We start from the raw sequence: 21,753 nt of genomic DNA on the forward strand, positions 1-21,753 counted from the left end.
TACAGGGGGCGCTGCTCGTGTATGAAACGATCCCCCTGTTGTGTAACTTTCCTCTCCGGACAATTAGTCTCTGGTAGGGCAGTTTTAACGTGCCAGTCCCTGTGCGCCCCAGCTCCAAATGGCCAGCAAGTTTCTATACTGAAGCTCAGAACACACTAATAAGATCCATACGAGACCAGTGTCTGGAAGATTACAGCTTAAAAATGATGATCAATAAAAAAAATAAAATACTGGGCATATCCTACATTATTCATTTACATACATATATATATAGTGTCTTATCTCTATTTCTGTCTGAGTCTGAAAAATCCATGATAAATGGACCAATAGAAACACTTCTTGGGACAAGACCTTTCAAAACTGACCTTTACCTTTACCTGTAAATTTGTTATGTTAGAGATACAAGGTTTTTGTGTGACCGTGAAGATAAGAGATATCTAAATGATCTATCTCCTGTCTCCTGAAGTCCACCTTGATCCTAGAATGATTCAAATTGGCTCTGCTGTGCTTGTAAGAGTGGTGTATGTAAATTACCTCTGTGCTGATAGGCTGCCCTGCATTGCAATCTCAAGGAATCTTAGGTAGCCTTCCAGGCTGGGACCGTGGAGCGGAGGTGAGCTTCTGTAGAACGACCATTGTGACGTCACAAACACGAACGCGAGACAAACGGGCGCTTTTTTGGCGCGCCGGCGGGTGTGTATGTGTGTGTATGTGTGTGTGTGTGTGTGTGTGTGGTGGGGGGGGGGTCTGTAAAAACTGTTTAGAGTGTTTAGATACTTTTAATTTAACATAAAACAAAACCCATTAGCATAAACACGCACGTGACTGAATGTGGCCCCTTTAAAACCAGCGAGCATTCACTGCAAAAGAAAATGAAGCAAGAGCTTGTAAGATTTAATGAACTGTCCATACATGGACATACACTGGTCACCAGCCTGACAGCCCCCCCCCCCCCTCCCCTCTCCAACAGAGGCTCCCAGCCTCCCTCCTTTACTCCCTCCCACCCCCTCCTTCCCCGCATCTCATTATCCTGAGCTCCGTCTCTAGGTGATTTAGCGCCGCCAGTCTGAAGCAGGTGTTCAACATGGCGTGCTCGGGGAGCGGATCTCTCTCTATTTCACTCTTCGTCTGCCTGCTTTCTGCAGCCCTTCTGCCCAAAGGTAAGGCGTTAAAGTTGATCCGGAGTTACCGGGGCGAGCGGCAGCGGCGCTGGGGGATGAGGGCAGGGTTGAGGCGAGCACTGCAAGCTCCTAAAGCTCACATGGAGGCGTGGGATGGATGGATGGACGTGGCAGCGGGGGCTCGTGTGTTTTTATTTTTTAAGCTGTGCGTGGTTTTAAGTGGCCGCGTGTTGCTTTGCTTCTCGAGCCGCTTTGCGTTCCTTGCGCTCCTGTTGTTGGTTCACGCAGTGCTCTGGAGACTGGGGAGAAAACTCCGGATGGAGGCTCCGTCTGATGCTGCAGCGGTAGAGTAGATGGAGTGGAGATAAAGTGCAGAAAGGAAGAGAGTGAAGTGAGAGAAAGGTGAACTAGTGCCGAGTGCATTCACACTGCCATCGATCTTTGGGAATCGATGGGTTTTTTTTTTTTGGGCTCTAAAAAGCACAGTCCATTGCTGCGAGGAGGCAGATCGAGCATTTTTCTGAATGACTGGGAAATAGTAGTTCACTCCCAGAATGATCAATGCTCCATCGTTTCTCTAAGAGCTGGCATTACCTGCTGTGTGCGAGATTAGGCTCGGATGCTGTCCATCTCCAACGCATCCACGCAGTTCTGAAGGGGATCCACACCATCTGGCTTGTTGCGCGTTTTTGGCGAGTCACTCTGCGTTATCCATCCACTACAGGACAGGGCGAACACCACCGTGCCGTGGAGTGAACGTTTCACAGCTTCGGTTAATTGGGCTTGGGGGATTCGCTCCTTTGGCATCCCCATCCATCAACAGGTTTGCTGGGAGAGATGGGCTAAGAAAGCCTGTTTGAGGAGGAGGCTGTGAGCAGCCTCTCTCATGTGTTTGTGCACCTGGAGATCTTGAAGGAAAACCATGGTGTTGTGAAACCATGGTGGAAGTTCTTCAGAAAGGGTTAAAAGGTGAGGGACTTCAGAAGACCCCGGTTGCCTTCAAGATCTTCTGTGTTTGATGTATCTTCTCCAAAACAATAGTCACACACAGCCAGCTCAGAGAGGCTCAACGAGGCTCAACATGAAGGAAACCATGGAGTCCTGAAGTTCTACAGAAAGGGTTAAGCTGCATTTTATGAGTTCCTGTGAGAGGGAGAGACTTCATGACACCCTGGTTTCCTTCAAGATCTTGTGTGTTTTGAGCACGTGGAGATCTTAAAGGAATCCAGGGAGTTATTAAGTTGCATTGTAGAGTCTCACTAAACCCTGATTTTCTTTGATCTTTGATTGATCTTTTCCAAAACAATAGTCCCACCTTACCAACTCAGCTAGTATAAGTATTTCCCAGGTTTCATTCAAATTGTCCAGGTGCTCAAACACACAAGATCTTGAAGGAAGTCTGGTTGTCATGAGGTCTCTTTCTCTGACCTTTCTGGAAGAATTTCACATCACCCCAGTTTCCCTTCAAGATCTCCAGATGCTCAAAAAACAGTGAGTGTTGTGAAGCCTCCCAAAGTTACTCTTGAAGGAAACCTCTGACTCTCTGAGCTGGTCATGTGTGACCATTGTTTTGGAGAAGGTACATCATTAAAAGGCTCAGGTCTTGTTACTGTGCCTTTCGGACTGATGTTTTCTCTGTTCTGAGTGGTTCCCCTTCTCAGTGCCTTGTTCAAGTCGGGACTCTTGTGACATCACAAATCTGAATTGAAAAACAGGCGCTTTGTTTTTGTTTTTTTTGTTTTTTTACAATATGGGTCACATGCATGGACTGGCGAGTGAATGGTACGCTTGGAAACTTGCACATGAGTGAGGGAAATGAGATTTTCCATCATATTGGTGCTTTAATTAAACAAACAAACAAACAAACAAACTCTCAAATGTGTGACTGCATCAGCGTGATTCATACAGAACATCCTTCTGTTTTCCGACCCAGTCATTTCCCTGACAGCGCTCTAAATTCTCCATGCTTTTCTTAATTAGTGCAATAAAGCAAACTGTTTACCTCCACCACACTTGTGGATATAGAACGCCTTTAGGCTCACCACGGATAATTGGAGCTGTGCATCTTCAAAGAGAGCAGAAGGGTCCCAAAAACAGTGCATTCTCCCACCAAAACTGGGTATTACTTGTAGATGTGTGCCAACGTGTGGATTATAAACAGCCATACTGCTCATGAAATCAGATTCCGAATCACGTGTGTGTCACACATATGAGGCACATGTATACAACATGGAACATATTGAACACACAAGTCACACTATTTCACACATAAGGCGTCTAAAAGCCACATGATCACAAATAAGCCGCTGCTGTCATGCAAAACCTTTCACGTTTTTGACCCATTTTCAATCCAGCGTTTGTTTTTTCATCATGAATGGACCAATAGAAATGCTCATAGAAATGCACTTCCATTGAGTGTGTTTTTTTTATTACAAGTCATTTTGGAGCATTTCTATTGGTCAACTTTTCAGGAATTCTTGACACAATGTAAAGAACAACTGCAAGACTCAACAATAGAGATACAAGGTTTTTGCATGACAGCGGCAGCTTATTTGTGACCATGTGGCTTTAGGTAGTAGACGTGTTTAGAACATTTCTGGTCTGGATGACTATGCTGGATGACTATGCTGCACCTCTGAGGTGGACCAATGTAGTGTTAGGAGTCTTGCCCAAGGACTCTTATTGGTGTAGCGCAGCACAATCACCCAGACTGGGAATTGAACCCCAGTCAGGTAGTGGTGTTATCTGTTGCGCCACACCAACACTACATTGGCCTATATTTGCATTGGAGTGTCAGCTAACTGCCATAAATATAGGTGTGATGGATATGATATACATTTGAAACGGAAATTATTCAAACACCTTTTTCAAATGAGGTTTAGAGGTTGAGAGTTATTTACAAACCTTCAGCTTTTTGCAATAAGCCAATCAAGCAAGCACATTGTTGATTGCATGTTTAGAAAAATGGTCTAAAAGAATACAGAGAAGAGATCATTGTCTTACACAAGCATGAAAAAATAATACAAAGAGAGAGCAAAGCAAAGCAATGGTGATAGAGATACTAACTGGTGTTAGAGATAACTGGAAGCACAGTTATCAAAGGATCACTGGCTACACTACCTGAACGTGACAGAGAGACAAAGCTATCACCGGCTGCCACCAAGTTCCTGAGGAGGCAGGTGGTCAAAAATCCTTGAGTGACTGCAAAATACCCGCAGCAGGATTTGGTGGCGGCAAGAACTGGGGTTTCAGTTTGCACAGTAAGGCGAATACTAAACCCTGAAGGTCTTTATTCCTGTACACCTCCACTCACCCAAAAGCAAAAGTAAAGTTGCCTCCAGTCTTTTCAAACCCCTATAAATAAGCCACAGACGTTTTGGAGGGGTCTGTTCTGTGGAGCGATGAAGCAAAACATCTACCAGGACTTAGTTTCAGAAGAAGTTCTGGAAGATTCTGGAGTCGCAGTCACAGTCACCTGACTTCAGCCCCATAGAAAATCTGTATTGGGAGTTGAAGAAGGCAGCTGCAGCACAGAGACCCAATAATATTATTGAACTGGAGGCCTATGCCCATGAGGAATTCTTCAGAAATGGCCACTCGACAAATGACCACTTGGTAGTATGCTAGAGATCGCCTGAGATACCATAGCAGCCACCTGCAATATCATAGCAACCAGCCTAGCATCCACCACGAAACAACTTAGCAACACCTTATGCACCACCTGGGACACCTTGGCAGCAGCTACATGAAATTTTATAGCAACCACCTGGAGTACCATAGCAACCACCAGGATGCACCTTAGCAACACCATATCACTCTCTTAACAACATCGTACCCACCAACTGGCACACCTTAGAACCACCTAAAATGTCGTAACAACTGCATAGCAACACCCTAGCAACCACCAGAAATACCATAGCAACACCATAGCAACCACCTTGGCAAAAATAGTTTAATCTGGATGTGGGAACCACTTAAGGTGCACAGACATTTTTTTATTTGACACTATTGCCTATCAATTTACAAAATGACCTGAGGAGGAACTTCTGCTTCCTTATGAACTCCTCTGAAAGCCTCCTTCGCACTGTCCGTCATCAGGCCCGAATCGGTGCCATCAAGATAATGACAGCACCCGCAGTATGAACGTGTATTGTGTCATGCCTTTTTTGTAAAGCAGGCAGATTTTTAATTTGGATTAGTTCCAGGCCGTGTGTCTGATTAGTGTAAAGAATGAGATTCGTATCCTGGAAACATAGCGTGGCTATTGCATCACAGACTCTTCTGTGGCACTGACAGCGCTAGGATGCTCGCTGAAGAAACGCAGCGCACTGACGCACAGCGCCAATTAATTATGAGCTGTTTTTTTTTCAGATGCCTTATATAGTCTTCCCCAAATCGAGCTGCGCAATAATCCTTTAACTCATATCTGTGCTGAAGAGATCTCAGAGCATTATGACTCTGACAGGAACGTCTCAATCAATATTTTATTTCATTCATTTTTCCGCGGCTGTGAAACACTGCGGTTGTGCAGCATTATGTAAATACTATTACATAACAGACATTAGACAGATGTCTTAGATTCCCTGTCTTTAAGATTGTTGATGGGGGAGAAAGAAAAAAAAAAAAAAAAAACCCCGCCAGAGTAGAATTCTGTGCAGTTCTTTGGTGTCTGTATTCTGAGGGTGAATGCGTGGGCCTACATTCCTGAAAGATCAGGGTAGCTTTTTAATCACCCACCTGTTACTTTTGAAATTAATAACAACTAATAATCCAGCAAGATTTCTGCACTGATGAGATCGCCTACGTTCTGTTTAGATCAACATCACTCACAGCAATAATTCAGCTTTCTATTTCAAGCCATACAATTTTTTAGCTCATTAGATTTGCATTATCCCCTGACTTATAAGCCATTCTCTAATTGCTAAATAATGGACAGTACTACATTATGGTCAGAGCAGATGCTAATGTTGTTGGAGGAGGGAGGGGGATTTGTGATTAACTTGCTGGGAAAATATGTTAAAAATGGGGCTTTTAGAAATATCACTTGTTCATAATAGGTCAGTATGCATTAGCTTATCAGTGATTGAGGCTATTTGGCTTGATATTCTCGCAATAGAGCGTGCTCATTAAAAGAATAATTTACTGAAAAATCCTATTTACTCAAATTGTCCTCCTTATCCCAAATGTTATCAGTCAGCCAAGATATATTTGTTGTTGGAGCTTTTTTTTAAGTTTTATCGCTGGAGCTATGAGGCTAATGTAGCTGAAAAGTAATGGAAGTCTTTGACACCCAAAACCTTTTTTGGTGAAATTGACTTCTCAACTGAGCAATACTAAAGAGACTAATCTCGCACAATAAACATATGTAACACCTAAGTAACTTTTACGGAATTACATTTCCAAGAGAAAAGCACCCTTTTCCACTCTTTTTCATTTTTAATTAGTCCTTCACAGGACTTCACAGATCTCAGAATGCAGCATGTTGTCTGGTTTTCTGGTTAGACACTCCCATGGGGTTCCTGTGCATTTAAAATCAGTTTGTATTAATACATCCATATCAGTGTAAAATGCAACTGCCCACATCTATGTTAATTTATCTTTGTGTGAGGACCAGAAGGAGCAGCACCAGCATTTTATATTTCGACTTGTAAATTATAAAGTACAATTAGTGCAAGTACAGTTTCTCCTGGTTTCAAAGAGGAAAAATGAGATTTTTCGCCAAGCCATCTGTTTAGAACCTACCATTAAGGAAAGATGAGTAAGTTATAAAAACAATGACTAAGTTGCAAGACTGAACTCTACCATAGTCATGTAGATATTTTTTAATTAAAAAACATATATATAAATAGAATATTAAACAGTGGCTAAATTATTCCCTTGTCACATTATGCAACAGTCTTTTGACTCATCCCTAATTAAATATTTTGACTCATGCCTGCAGTTATTAGCAAATGTTTGAGCACCCTTTCATTTGCACAGTCTCAATTAAAGAAACCATATCATTTAGATCTGAGAGATGATCTAGCTTTTATTTGTTTGAAATTAAAATGAAAGTTTATTGTAGTATGTAAACATTGTTAAAGTTTCATAACATCCACACATGGTGAAATTAAAAAGAAATTGAGCTGTAAAAATGTACATTTATTGTCTTTGTGATGTTACAAAAAATTTGCCCAAATAGAATTAGAACCAACAGCAGTTTAGCCCCACCCATTCACGCTGAGTGTTTTCAAGCCGGATTGTTTTTAAATGATGCTCAGTACAAGGCAGCCAATCAGAACAGAGACGATTTACATACCGTCACTGTCACGTAAAAATGTCCTAACCTCCAAAATGGCAACTTTACATAGAAGAAAACGTATTTAATGGAAGTCAATGTCAAAAAATTGTACTATACATTTTAGTATATTTTTAGTGTATATAGAGTATATATAAGAAGTTATTTTGGAGCATTTCTATTGGTCCATTCACATTATTCAGATTCAGATTCAGTTAGATGAGAAACACACTAGTTGCCAGTATCTATGAGATTTTTTAATGTGGCACGCACTGAAAATAAACACCGCCTTCAGAAGGAACCACTTGAAGTTCTCTTAAAAATGACAGGAAGGTCATCTGCGAGGCTTTTATTTACTCTTCCCTCCATTGTTCACTCCCTCAAAGACAAACTGGACAACTGGACAAGAGTTTGTTTTTTCCACTATTGTGTTGGAATGTCTGGTCATTGCGTTTCTAATGGTTCATCTAATGGTACATTTGGGGTTTGTGTGTGCTGATATATTAGTCTTAAAGACACAAGAAGGCCTAAAAAGGTTGGTTTGGAACATAAACGAATTCAGATGTGGATAAATGGACCGTGGGGACAATAAAATAATTCAAATACAAGGAAAATGTCAAATATGGACCCTTTAACTAGTTAGGCCTTAATTGGTTGGCCAGGTGAGTGAACAGCTTTCTGGCCAGTTTACTCGCTTACTTACAAATCTGAGTACCAGGTTTTATTATTTGGCAGTTCAACTTCTGTGTTTTTTTTTCTTTCTTGGATCCCCCCCCCCCCCCCCTTCCACCTTTATCAAACAGATTAACCGAATGTAACCATGAGAGAAATGCAATTTTGTGCTTGAACCCACAGGGCTTCCATGTTATTCATTCATGATGACACAGTGAAAGTTGTTTTGGTGCACTTGTGAGCGAATGCCTCTTCACTGACTCATCTAGCATACACAGAGCACAGAGCCTTACTGAATGACCTGTGGCCATCAGAAAATCACATTGTTAGCACTGGAGATGAGCAAGAAAGGACGCTTGAAAACTAATAAGGTTACTGTAGGGCCGGCTGTAGTAGAAGACACTGTGGGAGAACAGGGTTGATTAGAAGCGGCCGATTGGCGGCGGGCTCCGAGGAGAGAGAATGCTTCATTCATGACAGCGTTTGGGTAATGAGAGGGGAATATGATGAGGGGAGGAGAGTTCATGTCTGCTGCGATAAATATGTCATTGTTCTCACTCTGCCCTGTCTTTCATGGAGTGGACCCATTGTCTACCCTACTTACTGACAGCCTGATTCATTCTGGCACTGACCAAGAGGGGGAAAAGGATTAAATTGTGTCGTTTTTTCACGGCACCCAGTGCATAATGGTCCGCTCCACAGAGTACTGCTGACAGAAGTGTCGTGTCGCAATAATATTAGTGCCAGTGATCTGTTTGATCCGTCCTCAGTAGAGCTCATGGGCTGGTTTATGCAATGCACTGTTTATGCAATGTCCGGCCGGCGGGCCGAAGGTGTTGTACCAAACCTCTATTACTAAAGAATAGCCCCACCAGTCTGTACAGAAGTCCCAGTAGTTACTAATAAGCATTGGAGTGTTAATGTGCTTGTTTAGATCCACATCACAACACGTACCTCAAGGTTAGATGAGAAACACACTAGTGGCCATTAGGAGTGCAGAAGTAACCTATTCTTAGACGCATTGCGATTTTGATAGGACATGCACTGAAAATAAACACCTCCCTCAGAAAGAACCACTTTTAGTTCCCTTAAAATCGAAGCGAAGGTCAGAGAAGCAGGTGGATACCATGCTAAGCTTGAAAGCTGATGCTAGCTGAGAGACTTTTATTTACTCCCCTCCCTCGTCTGCTCCCTCAAAGACAAACTGGACTACCTCAGCTGGCTACCAAACTGGACAATGCTCAAGTTGAGATTCAAACCGTTTCAAATCTGATTTATTTATTATTTCATATATATATATATATATATATATATATATATATATATATATATATATATATATATATATATATATATATTCTTCTATATTCTATATATTCTTAATATTATATATCTATGATGCATGAGTGGTATGTCATTGACTTTCGTAGGTGGCGAAAAATGTCCAGACGTAGTTGTATGCACCAAAATGGTCTGGACAACTGGCTCCCTGGCTCCCCAAAATGCCTTCCTATTTATGTTTCAGGGCACTATTAAGTACGTAAAGCATTTTCCCTGAGGGGTCAAAAGTAAAGTGGAATTTGTGAGTGAACAGTGTAGCTCGCTGCATCAGCTGAATGGGGACCAAAATGCATTGCACGTCTCTCTGTTATTGAACAACAGACAGTGGAACGAAATGAAGCCGATAGCGTTTCCTTGTGTCCTCATTATTCCGCCATGGCCACTTTTGGAGTGTTTCTTCTGCCTTTGTGTTGGAATTTCCCGTCGTTGCAATTCTAATGGTTTGCGGACCATTATTATTAATATATTATTAAAAAAGTGGATGCAGTCTGAAGTAGGCTACCGATGTGGACACTGATCGTAAAGGACCATAAAGTGGCCAGCTGAGCTGACCCAACATTTAAACGAGCTATAGGCTAACATTATTTAGAGAAGTGTTTCGTAACCCTGGTCCTGAAGGCACTCTGCCCCGCACACTGTAGTGGATTCCCTGTTTTAACACACCCCTCTCTGAACTCTAAAAGGACCTGTCAATGAGTTGAATGAGCCTGTGAGTTGAATCAGGTGTGTTGGGAGCCGGGAAAGCACTATGCAGTAAGGTAAGGTAAGGGGCCTCCAGGACCAGGGTTGAGAAACACTGATTTCGAGCATAGCTTTGCTGGAGCTGCATAATTGAGCCGTTTCTCCAGGTATGGATGCTGAGGTGTTGGTTTCACATACAACAAAATTATCCTCTTCTTTAGAATAGTCAGATAGTAATATGGCATCTCACAGCACTCTTTCACGTCTTTTTGTGTTATGTTCATAAAACTGTTGTTCATTTTGCAAGCCAAATTACCCTCTCCTTCCAGTTATTGGCCGCCCCTATTGTTTCATTGGGAATATGGTGGATGAGCAAGTGATAGTTACAGGCACTGGGCGCCTTGAATTTCAGATATTTTTCTCTGTAGTTTCTTAAAAGTGGGCTCATGTTTCTAACGGTCAAAGATTATTCCATGAACAGCCGAATGTACTGACTTTCATTCTGAATTCAGTTTGTGCGTGTATGGAGATTTGGCCTGCCGGCGGCAAATAGCCCCAATAGTCCCTGTAGTTACTGAGTTATTCACCTTAGTGTGTAATAAGACAATTTTAGCCTAGCACCTAGCTCCCTTCCACAAGTTTGGCACAAGTCTTGCTCAGCACAGTACTTTCCCTACTGATGTGTGTTTAGCTCCAGTGTGTTGGTCAGCTGATGTAGTCCAGTTTGAGAAGACAGAAGAGAAGATAAATGCCTAATTGGCTAGCTCCACTTTTGAGTTCCCATTCTGATGTTTTGTTGGCTCTAGACTGTGGTAGTCCAGTTGCAGACGTTGTGGAGTAGAGATGGTAAAAGCTGGTCAGCTAACTTTAGCTTTTAGCCTAGTACGGTACTTTCTTGCTTCACCAGCTTTCACTGAATCCACACCCCCCTTTGAGCTTCCTTTCCAATGACATCAGCATAAGACAAGCTGTAGAGCCATGTTCTCCCAAAGTGCCCATTGTGTTTTGTCGAAAGGCCTTCACTAGTGGACTGGATATATGTAGCTATATATTTTGGGAGTGTATAAATATACAATGAGCCAAGAGTGTTACATAAACGTTTAGGGGGTTTAAAGAACTTCTGACATAGCGTTAGCAGCAGTTTGAAAATATGTGATGGCTAGCTTCATGTGACTCTGAGGACGTACAAGCTTGCCCCAGTACTGGTAGCATCAGAAATTGGAAATTGTATTGGAAATGGGATTTGGAAATAAAATAAAAAATAAATAAATAAATAAATAAATAAAAGCTTTAGCTAGCACAGCTTTTTAAATCTTGGCACCCTGAATCAACAATTTCCACTTCATATGATGGACATTTTCCTCAAATGACGTCCTCAGCTGAATTGGGAAAGCATTTTTACCACTCCTTGAAGAATGAAAGTTCATGATGTCTTATCCAGATTTTGAGACTGAAAATATGCATCCTTCCTTCTGGCTGTAGTCCAGGAAAAGCTTGTTCACAGTTACGAGTAAAGGAGGATGGTCATTTTCCACATGCAGTTTGTTGCTGAACAAAGGAAAAGGCCTCCCTTAAAGCAACATTACGTAGAAGTTGTAGTTTTAAATAACAGCTTCATTCATTGTGATGCTTCACTGGCTGTAATAGGTCAGTGCCGCTCCAGGCCGAAACGCTGCTACTGCACTATGTAACTATTTGCGCGAGACGTATTTTTGTAAAATCCCTACACATGGTTCTGTATCTCTCAGCTTATCAACAAATACAAATGAATAAATGAATAAAAGCTTTAGCTAGCACTGCTTAAAAGATTCCTGACATACATCAAATTTGATTTTTAAATCTTGACATCCTGAATCGACATTGAATTTGAATTGTAGAATGCCTCAATTTTGTGTTTTTCCCCACTTACCAGATTAAGCCTAAACCCAGAATTAAAGGTTTAAAAAGGTAAACACTGCTGTCATTGCAGGCGTAATACATGAAACCCCCCAAAACAGTTGCAAATAATTTGTCTAAATTAGCGCTCATCCTTTTTTATTTACAGTGCCGTTGAGCTCTGTTTTGTTAGTGTGAATTTAATGTGCGAGTACCTTCTCACTCTGCTTTGAAACTTGTCATGAAAGCCGCTAAAAGAATATGTGAAAGAACACGGCCTACAAAGCTCAGTGAGATATGACCCACTTAGCAATCCACGCTGATGACAGAACCTCCATGACTGAAACCATTCCCATGTCCTCTTTAGAAAGCCTGCTTTTGTGCTGTTCTTATTTTGGAGCGTTATTGTTTTTTCTTCCTCTGTTTTTTTTAATTTTATTTTGCAGTCATCTGATGTGGTTAAAAATAGGGGAAACGATGTGTCTTTATTTTGTTGATTTCTTTACGTGGTGAAGGTGCTGATTGTGGATTTTTGCAGGGTTTAAGCAGTGCTTAAAGATCATAAATCAGTTGGGAAGACTGAAGCGCAGTTAGCCTGCTAATGGTTATTTGGCACCATGCCTACTGTTGTTGATTCTGAATAGGCTTGGACCAGCTTGTTTTCGCCATGATCTGGACAGCCACTGGCATACGCTTGAGGCAAGGAGCCATTTTCAAACATTTATAGCAGGTCTGGGGAAAGCTTGCTTTGGAATAGCATAGCAAACAGCAGTAAGACATCAATTACCCATTACAGTGGTAGCGCTTCACTTCAACGACAGGGTTCTTCCTAAGACCTTTAGATGGCATGGAAGTTCTTCTGACTCTCACATCTCTTTAACACAAATGTTTTTCTTTTCTTTTTGTTCAAACAGTGATTTTCAATCCAGTCCTCAGGGAGCCCCTAGATGGTCCACATTTTTTGTTCTATCTCTATATACTGCGAAGTGGAGCAAAAATCTGGACCATCTGGAGGTCTGTGAGGACCAGTTTTAGAATCAGTGATCTAAAGAACCATTCACAGGCGAGGTTTAATAGAGAATGAAAGGCAGTTCTTCAATGGCATTGCAATGGCTTACTTACTGTAAGTCTACTTAAGTGAACTGGATAGTCTATAATATGTGCTGTTCGTCCTTTCTTTGGACAGTCACACCCGTTATGACTGTGTTCCATGCCCAGACATTGAAGGTTCGATCTCACTTGATGGACATTTTCCTCAAGTTCTGTCGTCCTCAGCTGAATTGGGAAGGCATGTTTAGCATTTCTTGAAGAATGAAAGTTCTTGATGTCTTCTTGATGTCTTACGCATCATTCCTTCTGGCTTTAGTCCAGGAAAAGCTTGTTCACAGTTACGAGTAAAGGAGGATGGTCGTGCAGTTTGTTGATTTAAAAATGCTAATACTTGAATTAGCATAGCTTTTCTGTTGCTCGACAAAGGAGAAGGCCTCCCCTAAAGCAACATTATGTAGAAGTTGTAGCTTAAAGTAACAGCTTCAGTCATTGTGATGCTTCACTGGCTGTGATAGGGAGAACGGCGTCAGTGCTGCTCCGGGCCGAAACGCTACTACTGCACTGCATGTAACTATGTGCATGAGACGTATTCGTGTAAAATCCTGTAATAAGAGTCTACCGACTCAGTCCACGCGGTTCTGTATCTCTCAGGGAATCAACAAATCCACGCGGACAGCTGTCCACGAGGGGGCGCTCAAAGCACAATGTGTGTTTATAATGGAGTTAAAGTGAACTATGCTTCATGTCTTTGGTAGCAAAAAATACAAATTCTTGCATACTGCTGCTTTAACTTTACTCACATACCGAAACAGGGAAGGTGAGCGAGAATAAGTCAGGTCAGGTAGCTTTGGACTTTGGCGACTGCATCCATGTTAGTTTTTTAGATGTTTTGCTGATATTGTGCATTTCTGGTGGTGCTGCCACCTGCTGGCTGGCATGATCCTTACACTATCTAAGAAATGGTTTAATCAGTGGTGACTGACGATGTAATTACATTCCATAAACAACAATAAAGGTTTCTAAATGATTCTTGGCTTAGATGCACAATTCTTGGAAAATCCTTTTGCTTGATGCTGTGGAGGTTATTTAAAATCAAAGAACATCAAAGAAGCTTCCATTGAAAAGTTCCAAGGGATTCTTCTATGGCACCGCTTCAAAGAACCCATTTGGCAGTCTATTAAGAAATCAGATGATTGTTACTTCATATATATATATATATATATATATATATATATATATATATATATATATATATATATATATATAAATATTATAAATATTATATATTTTCTTTCTTTTTTTCCTACTGTTTCTGGAACGGTATTAAATCTTTTGAATTTTGTTTAGTCTGTGTGTTTTACTTAGCAGAACTGCTTAGCTAATGGTAGATGACAGGGCTAATTGGGAATCTAACACTAAAAGAGAGCAGTGATGGCTTAGGTGTTAGAGCATGGGGCTATTGTTCATAGGGTTGTGGGTTCAATACCTTCATCTGCTGCCACTGTTGGGACCTTGAACAAGACACTGATTTCCCCTCCTTGCTCGCGGGGTGCCATTACAAGGCTCTAAACTATTTATTCAAAAGTGTCCATACACGTGTTTTACCTGGTGAGTTCAGCTTCTTTTTGGGTTCACCTATTACTGTTGAAGCTTGTTTAATCTCCATAGAAAAGCTGCCACAAGATCACACATGCACATGAGCTTAATGTTAGCTAGAGGCAGGAGTTCTCAGGTCTTTCTCATGCCAGGACCCACATGTAGAGACAGTGCTTGTTCTGGAACCCACCTGGACTTTGTGTGAAGAGAAAAGTGATTAGTCCTTAAGCTTACCGTCTGTTTACCCTGCACCTGCTGCATAACATTGACATAACCATTCCTTAAACATGTCACGGCAGATGCTCATGTCCTGCATATGATGTCCTCAAGACAGACTTTGTTCAGTAATATAACAGTGTTGCCTCACCATTACCAGTAACTATCATGACAGATGCCTTTATGTTGTTTGACAGTACAATGACTGCTTATGTCACTAATTTAAAGTCATGACCTTAAACGGTAGAGTATCTGTAACAAAAATGACTGGCAACGGTTTACTGGACATTATAATAAGGATGACTAGCTAAGACAGCATGTGATATCTGCCACGATATGTTTAGACTATGCTAGGCTATGTCAGTGTTATGTAGCAGGTTTGAAGTAAATTCTTCTATTGAGTAAAACAATGGTATGGTTTGGTAAACGAATGAAACATGCATAGGCCTCTGTTGTTCTCAGTATTCTCACTAGTTTTAGCCTTGCAGTACATTCGTCATGATGCCACCATTCGAAGGCAAGGGGTGCTAGGCTGGCTTACTTCCATCACTTTTAATATTTGTTAAAAATGAAAAAATAAAGATGTTTTTATTGTCATTTAAACGTGTATAGTACAAGCCAGAGTCAGAGTACAGGGTCAGCCATGCTACGGCACTCCTGGAGCAGGGATTAAGGCCCTTAATCAAGGGCCCAACAGTTCCAGCTTAGTTATGTTGTGATCAATAACCCAGTACTCTAACCACCGAGCCAGCTTTTTTTCCCCCAACTGTTCAATACTTCACTATTAAAAATAGGCCTATAGTTTTGTAATACAGCTACTTGGTATTACTGTGGTTTACCTACTGTAACTGTAAGAATATAAAAAAGCAACAGCACAAGTTAGGCTGCTTCATGACCGACTCGTACCAACCTGTAGCCTACTACTGGCATCCCAATAGAGCCCCATTGGGTTGTGGAGAGGTGGAACTGTGTTCCCTGGAGGGATAGAGCTCAATCCATTACCTTTAGGATGAGTTGGAGTGGGGTTTGAGCCACAACTGATCATCCAACATCAGTTACTTGACCTCAATCAAATTAGATGTTCCAACATCTAATTTAAAGCTCCCAGAAGATTAGAGGCTGGTATTGCTGCAAAGAGAGACACACTCTCTAATACCCATGATTTGTTGCTTTTTACCTTTTGATAACTACTGCCTTTTCCATTGAATTGAGCCATCAAATAGAGTTATAGAATACAGAAGAAAGGTCCTCTAGACATCCTTAATAGTATACAGGTAAAAATCATTCAACTATGGCACACAAATGTCTGGGGACTCTATGATTGATTATAGCATGTTTGGAAACCAGCTTTAAAAGTGGGCACAAAAAAAATCAAAGATTAGTGTAGAGTGGGTATACAAGCTAGAAGCCATAGTGTCATATTGAATGCAGTCTGGACCGCGGCTCGGATATACATTGATCAATTGAGACAGAGAGTGGGACTCCAGCTGTCTGAGCAAGAGAGAGTGACCAATCAATAAGAGGTACAGATGGTGGCTCAGAGGGAAGGTGCTATTCAATAGAGCTGCTAAATACTTAAGAGTGTCAGGACATTGAATACTCTCAGTGGTTAATCTCATTACCTAAAGCAAGACGAGGCGACGCGACGGCAGCATCTGTCTGCCCAGTCGCAACTGGCTCCGCTGTGATAACACAATTATCTCCTATGTTTTATGAGATAAATGTTCCCGCTAATATTCGGCTGATGGGTAAACTCGCCGTCGTTATGGTGCCACGGTCTTATTGCAAGTCATGAGCTTGCAGTACAGTGTAGGTTTATGAATTATTTCCCTGTAAAGGGTTGCACTGAGGAACAATGCCAAGCACTTCACTGTTGCTGTGAGTCAAATCCTGTGTGTAGTCCTTGCAAATTTTATGGCCAGGCCACAAGAGCTGCTGTACGATGAAATACCTCAGCCTAGAGCTGGGCAAAATGGTTAAAAAGGTAAAGTACTGTGCAGAAGTCATAGGCATATGACTAATGTATACTGTTTAAAACCAGCCATTGTGGGAATTTACTCAATTCCACCAGCAGCTCACCGCATTTAACTTGAATAGCTTTAGCATTGACTAGGCAAACCAGGTATTAGATGATAGCTACAAATAATACTGAGCTTAAAGAGGCTGAATTGTGGAAAACTTAACTTTTTGTAAAGTAAGAGTTTCATGTAGCATGTAAACGTAGCATGATGGCATCAAAACAAACCATTCAGTCTTCAGTCCACATAGTACATATATGCGAACCTTTGTAATTGCCAAATTCTACTCACTAGCTTGGTCTCCCCATATCACACAATTTACAGAGCGCTCAGAGGGTGAAGCCCAGCATGAGCTTCCTCCAACCATTGGCAGTTTAATTCACAGGCTTACTTAGACTTAAAGCAACATTATGTAGCAATTGTACCTTCAAATAACAGCTTCAAAATCATGTTGATGCTCCCCTGACTGTAACAAGGAGAATGGCGTCTCTCTCAGTGCCACTATGGGCCATAACGCTGCTACTGCACTATAGAACTTTGGTGGAGCTGCACCAGACCTCTCACCAGAACTGCGTAATGCTACGTAACCCGAGTCATATTTGTGTATAATTATGTAACATGACTCTACCACTTCAGTCCACATACTCTGTATCTCTCAGCTTGTCAACAAATGCACAAGAAGAACTGTCCATGAAGAGGCGCTCAATGCGTGATCTGTATTTGTGGCTGGGGAGTAATGGTGGATTACACATCCCAACTGTAGGGGGAGCACAGGAGTGAAAATGAGCAATTCTTGCATAATGCTGGTTTAAGCCCTGGGGCCTCATGTATTAATTTTCCCACCACCCACCCATACACATACATGGGGTGGGCCATATGACCATATTTTGATAACGTTTGCTATCATGATACACAATATGCATTTCTAGGCATATCGGGGATATCGTCAGTGCTTATAGAACACTGATCAACTGCCCATTTCCAGTAATTTTGACTGCGACCGCAATCAATTTCATATATGAAAATGTCTTTAAATATTGTGATATATTATTTTTGACTATATCACCAACCCCTAACATACACAGTTTAGTGGTAGCAAAAAGGGGGTGCAAGGGGTACCACAGCATAAGGTGGGATGCGGATCATCCAACACCCTGACCTCACTAACGCTCTTGTTGCTGAGTGCAATCAAATCCTCACAGCAATGCTTCGAAATCTAGTAGTTTCCCTTTCCGGAACAGTAGATTTATTACTCAGTTACTTCAACAAAAGCAGGATAAACCCTATTTTAATACCCTTGATTTCATCAGAAACAGGTGTCCCAATACTTTTGCCCATATGGTATATTTATCCACCTGCAGTATGCAGGCTCCCACAGTTTAACCACACCTGTTTCCTAGAACTGAAAAGGGAAGAACACTATCCAGATATAACAGATGCTCTTATCCAGGGTGGCTTAATGCAGTAGACAAGTCTGGCCTGTATTCCTGGGTTACCTTCACTAAATCAGGACTATGCGAGTAGTGTTCAGCCCAAGCAGACCCCTATTGATCACTGCTCCGGTGGGAATAGGCTTCGTCTGTAGCTGGAAACCCCCTCAGAGGCTGAGGAACAAAACAACGAAAGGCAAAGCCACTCTGCGTAATGATCGTAGTATTAGTAGGTGCTGGGAGGTAAACTATGCTGGGCTGTGATTTGTAGGCTTAAGTAGGATTATATGTAAACAGTATATATAAAGGCATAGAGGCCAGGAATTGCAGCGATTTTTCAGTTGTTAAGGTGTGTTGTTTTCGTAAACCCCCTTAACACTCTAACTCTAGTAAGAAAAACAGTTTCTGTTATAGTTTACTTATCTCGTTGCTACTAGACCAGGAATACGTCATATATTTGTCACAATTAGTTCTCAATATGTGTGCACCTTCACTCAGAGGCCATTGCAGTGCATCCAACAATAAAGGAAGCATCCTGCTTCTCTTATATAGTGAGAGAAGGCACTATGTAGTAATAGTAGCACAAGGGAAAAATGGGCTCTCACATTCGTGGTGAGAAACTCTATATGAATGTATTCGAAAATTTAAATTTGCTGTACTGCAGCTATTCTGTTGGCAGATTTGCGTGAGTTTGAGGGTGAAGCCAAGATTACTGGGTGTATCAGTATGGACTAAACAGAAAAAATCAAAGGGGGTTATATGCATTCGCTTATATAAGCACATAAACTGTTTATTTCTGTGTACAGTTTAATAATTTAGTAATTTAATAAATTCTGTTTCTACTTTCTTATCAATAATAATTGCAAGAAGGAATACTTGTATCAAGGAACACGCAGTTCATTAACAGCAGGTAAATGGATGCCAGGCAACATAATTAATTAGCTTAAAAATATAGTATAAGCAATAATAATAATATGTTTATATTGCTGCGTATTGTGATTGTGATACAGTCTGCAATATATTAGTGAATCAACGTATTTCTGTAATCTCACAAAAGTCAATTATTTTGGTCAGAACAGTTTTCATTATGTTCCAATATTGATTTACCACTGCACTCAAAATACCCACAGCAACACTCACGTCGAACAGCTATTGGCCAGGATTCTCACAGCACACCCTGTGATTATTTAAAGACTAGGGATTCATCGATACTCCTTTTTTCCTTCCAATACTTGAGCCTTAAGTGCCTGCCAATACGGAGTACAGGCACTGAAACCAACTCTGTCTAACCAAACTAATCGATAGGTGCCTATAAACCCTTTATAATACACCTTGTCATACACTTTATTTTGATTAGGACTGTTTTGTGTCACAATTCCAACATAATAAATCTGAAAAGACAAATTTTTAGCTTGTTGTTTAACCCCTTAAAAGGTTTGTGGACCACCAAGTTCCACCAAACCTCTATTATCAAAGAATAGCCCCACCAGTATGTACAGAAGTCCCTGTAGTTACTGAGAAAGACACCTTAGTGTGTAATAAGCCTGGCAGTGTTAAAAGGTTAAACACAAAAACACTTCAAGCAAATGTTCAGCCATACAAGATTCTGTTTCCTCTGGATTACACAGATAATTGCAGTTATTTAACAGCATGTTCAGGTCAGTCACTCCTCTAAATATTGGCATTACCGATGTTGCCATGGGCTTTTTTGGTGCTATTTGTCTCAAACGTGAAACAAATTTCTACACTGCCGACATGCTGGTGTCAGGGTATCAGTGTTCTCTACTACTGATACTGATACTATATTTGAGATATTTATAAAGTGCCAGTATCATGATGCATTGTGCAGACCTCAATGCTAGTTAATTGCTGTCTATCAGTGTACCAAACTCTAAGCTATAACAGCAGCAAAGGCAGACGCAGGCTTAAATCAAATGGATTAAATGCAACCATGAATCAGTATAGCGTTGTGTGTTACTCTGCAGAATGTTTAATATAAAGATATTAAAATGTTATTACATTAGTTGTAATGTATAGCTGTGTTCTGTGCAAGCAGATTACTGTATTGGTTATGAGTAGGCTTATGCGAGAGTCCTCACTTTGAACACTTTTTCTGAGAGACTCCTCAGGAGTGTGAGAACTGAGCACTCCACTCCTCGAATAAGCCTGGCTAGACTGTTTGGGTTTATGACATAAAAGACTGCAAAACCCTGCATGAACACCAGGAGTTAACACCCATGCCACGAGAATCTCCCTGAGCCTCTAATTAAGGCTTAATTAAACAAAGGAATACTAATAGAGGATAGGGATGAACACAAAAAGTCATTTTAAGATGTTTAAGATGTTTTCTTTTTTTTTCCAACTACTTCACAAGCTTCACAACTTCACAACCTTAATGAAGATGGCAATTGGTCACAGGACCTCTTATCTAATAACTTTGGAAACATAGAAATATAATGACATGATAACAGGACTAATAAAATGGTTTTTATTTAACATTGGTTGAATATTACATATGTTAAAGTGCACTAGTAAAATAAGGCAGTATACCACACTATGCTGTGTGTTATATGTGAAAATAAATCTCATTATTATTAACTTTCTTCTCACCAGAAAGACCAATATTGGAACTCATCGGTCTGACTTATAATAACAGCATTACAGACGGAACTGGTGGATTTAAACATAGACAACCATCATATTATCAATAATTGACATATAATTAATAATTGAGTATGACCACTGAGAACTGGTCAATAAGATTAGTCAGTAAAACTTATAATATATGATTATATAAGCTGAGATTATCAGTTCTCTAAATTTTAGCCCCTTAAAATTGGGCCCAATTTTCTAAACTTCTAACTTCCTAACTTTTTGTTTGTAAAGGGCAGTAATACAATACAGTATGATAACAAATATGTAATATGCTCAATAAACAATGTAACATTTGAATAGTAATTGCAATGTATGTGTGTGTGTGTATGGCATGGGAGAGCAAACCAGCGAGCCACAGGAAGACAGAGAGAGATGTGAACTCAAGGTGAAGTAAATGTTAGCAAGCTAGTGCAAACAGGGGCAAATGAGAATGACTCCAACCAGCCGTTCCTAACAGAGCTGCTCACAGGGTGGTGTGGAGCTGGGCTATTGGGGTATTTTAACCAAAGCATGTCACAGACATTGCATTAAGACCCCAGGGAACTGTGTTAACTTGTGGAAAAGGAGTGTAATATGTCACCTTGTGAAATTGTTGCTAAGCTTGGTTAGCTGTGTTTTTCCTTGGCGCTGATTCATTTTTGTCCAACCAGGCGATTGACTTTTTTAGCTAGAGACCTACAGATGAATAAATCAGAGCTGGGCTGCTGCAATAGTGCAATCGGACTGTTTTGGGCCTCCTTTTAGATACGTTTCTAACTCGTAACATTTTTTCCAGTTTCCAGGCCGATGCTGGAGTCTGCGATGGAGAAAACTCTGAAAAC

General features: G+C 40.9%; 1 protein-coding gene across 2 annotated transcripts in view; it reads left to right on the forward strand.

Annotated features, from left to right (window-relative positions):
* The first annotated feature begins 1,052 nt into the window (after positions 1–1,052).
* The window catches only part of cadm1b (cell adhesion molecule 1b), a 256,172-nt gene continuing 235,471 nt past the window's right edge, over positions 1,053–21,753 (forward strand). For both annotated transcript variants that reach the window (XM_072692170.1, XM_072692171.1), the window contains exon 1: positions 1,053–1,160. In XM_072692170.1, coding sequence (XP_072548271.1) covers positions 1,085–1,160 — 76 coding nt within the window. In that variant the 5' untranslated portion in view covers positions 1,053–1,084. The remainder of the gene's footprint in view (positions 1,161–21,753) is intronic.

This window comes from Salminus brasiliensis, chromosome 11, assembly GCF_030463535.1.
Source record: "Salminus brasiliensis chromosome 11, fSalBra1.hap2, whole genome shotgun sequence".
In the NCBI taxonomy this organism is placed as follows: Eukaryota; Metazoa; Chordata; class Actinopteri; order Characiformes; family Bryconidae; genus Salminus; species Salminus brasiliensis.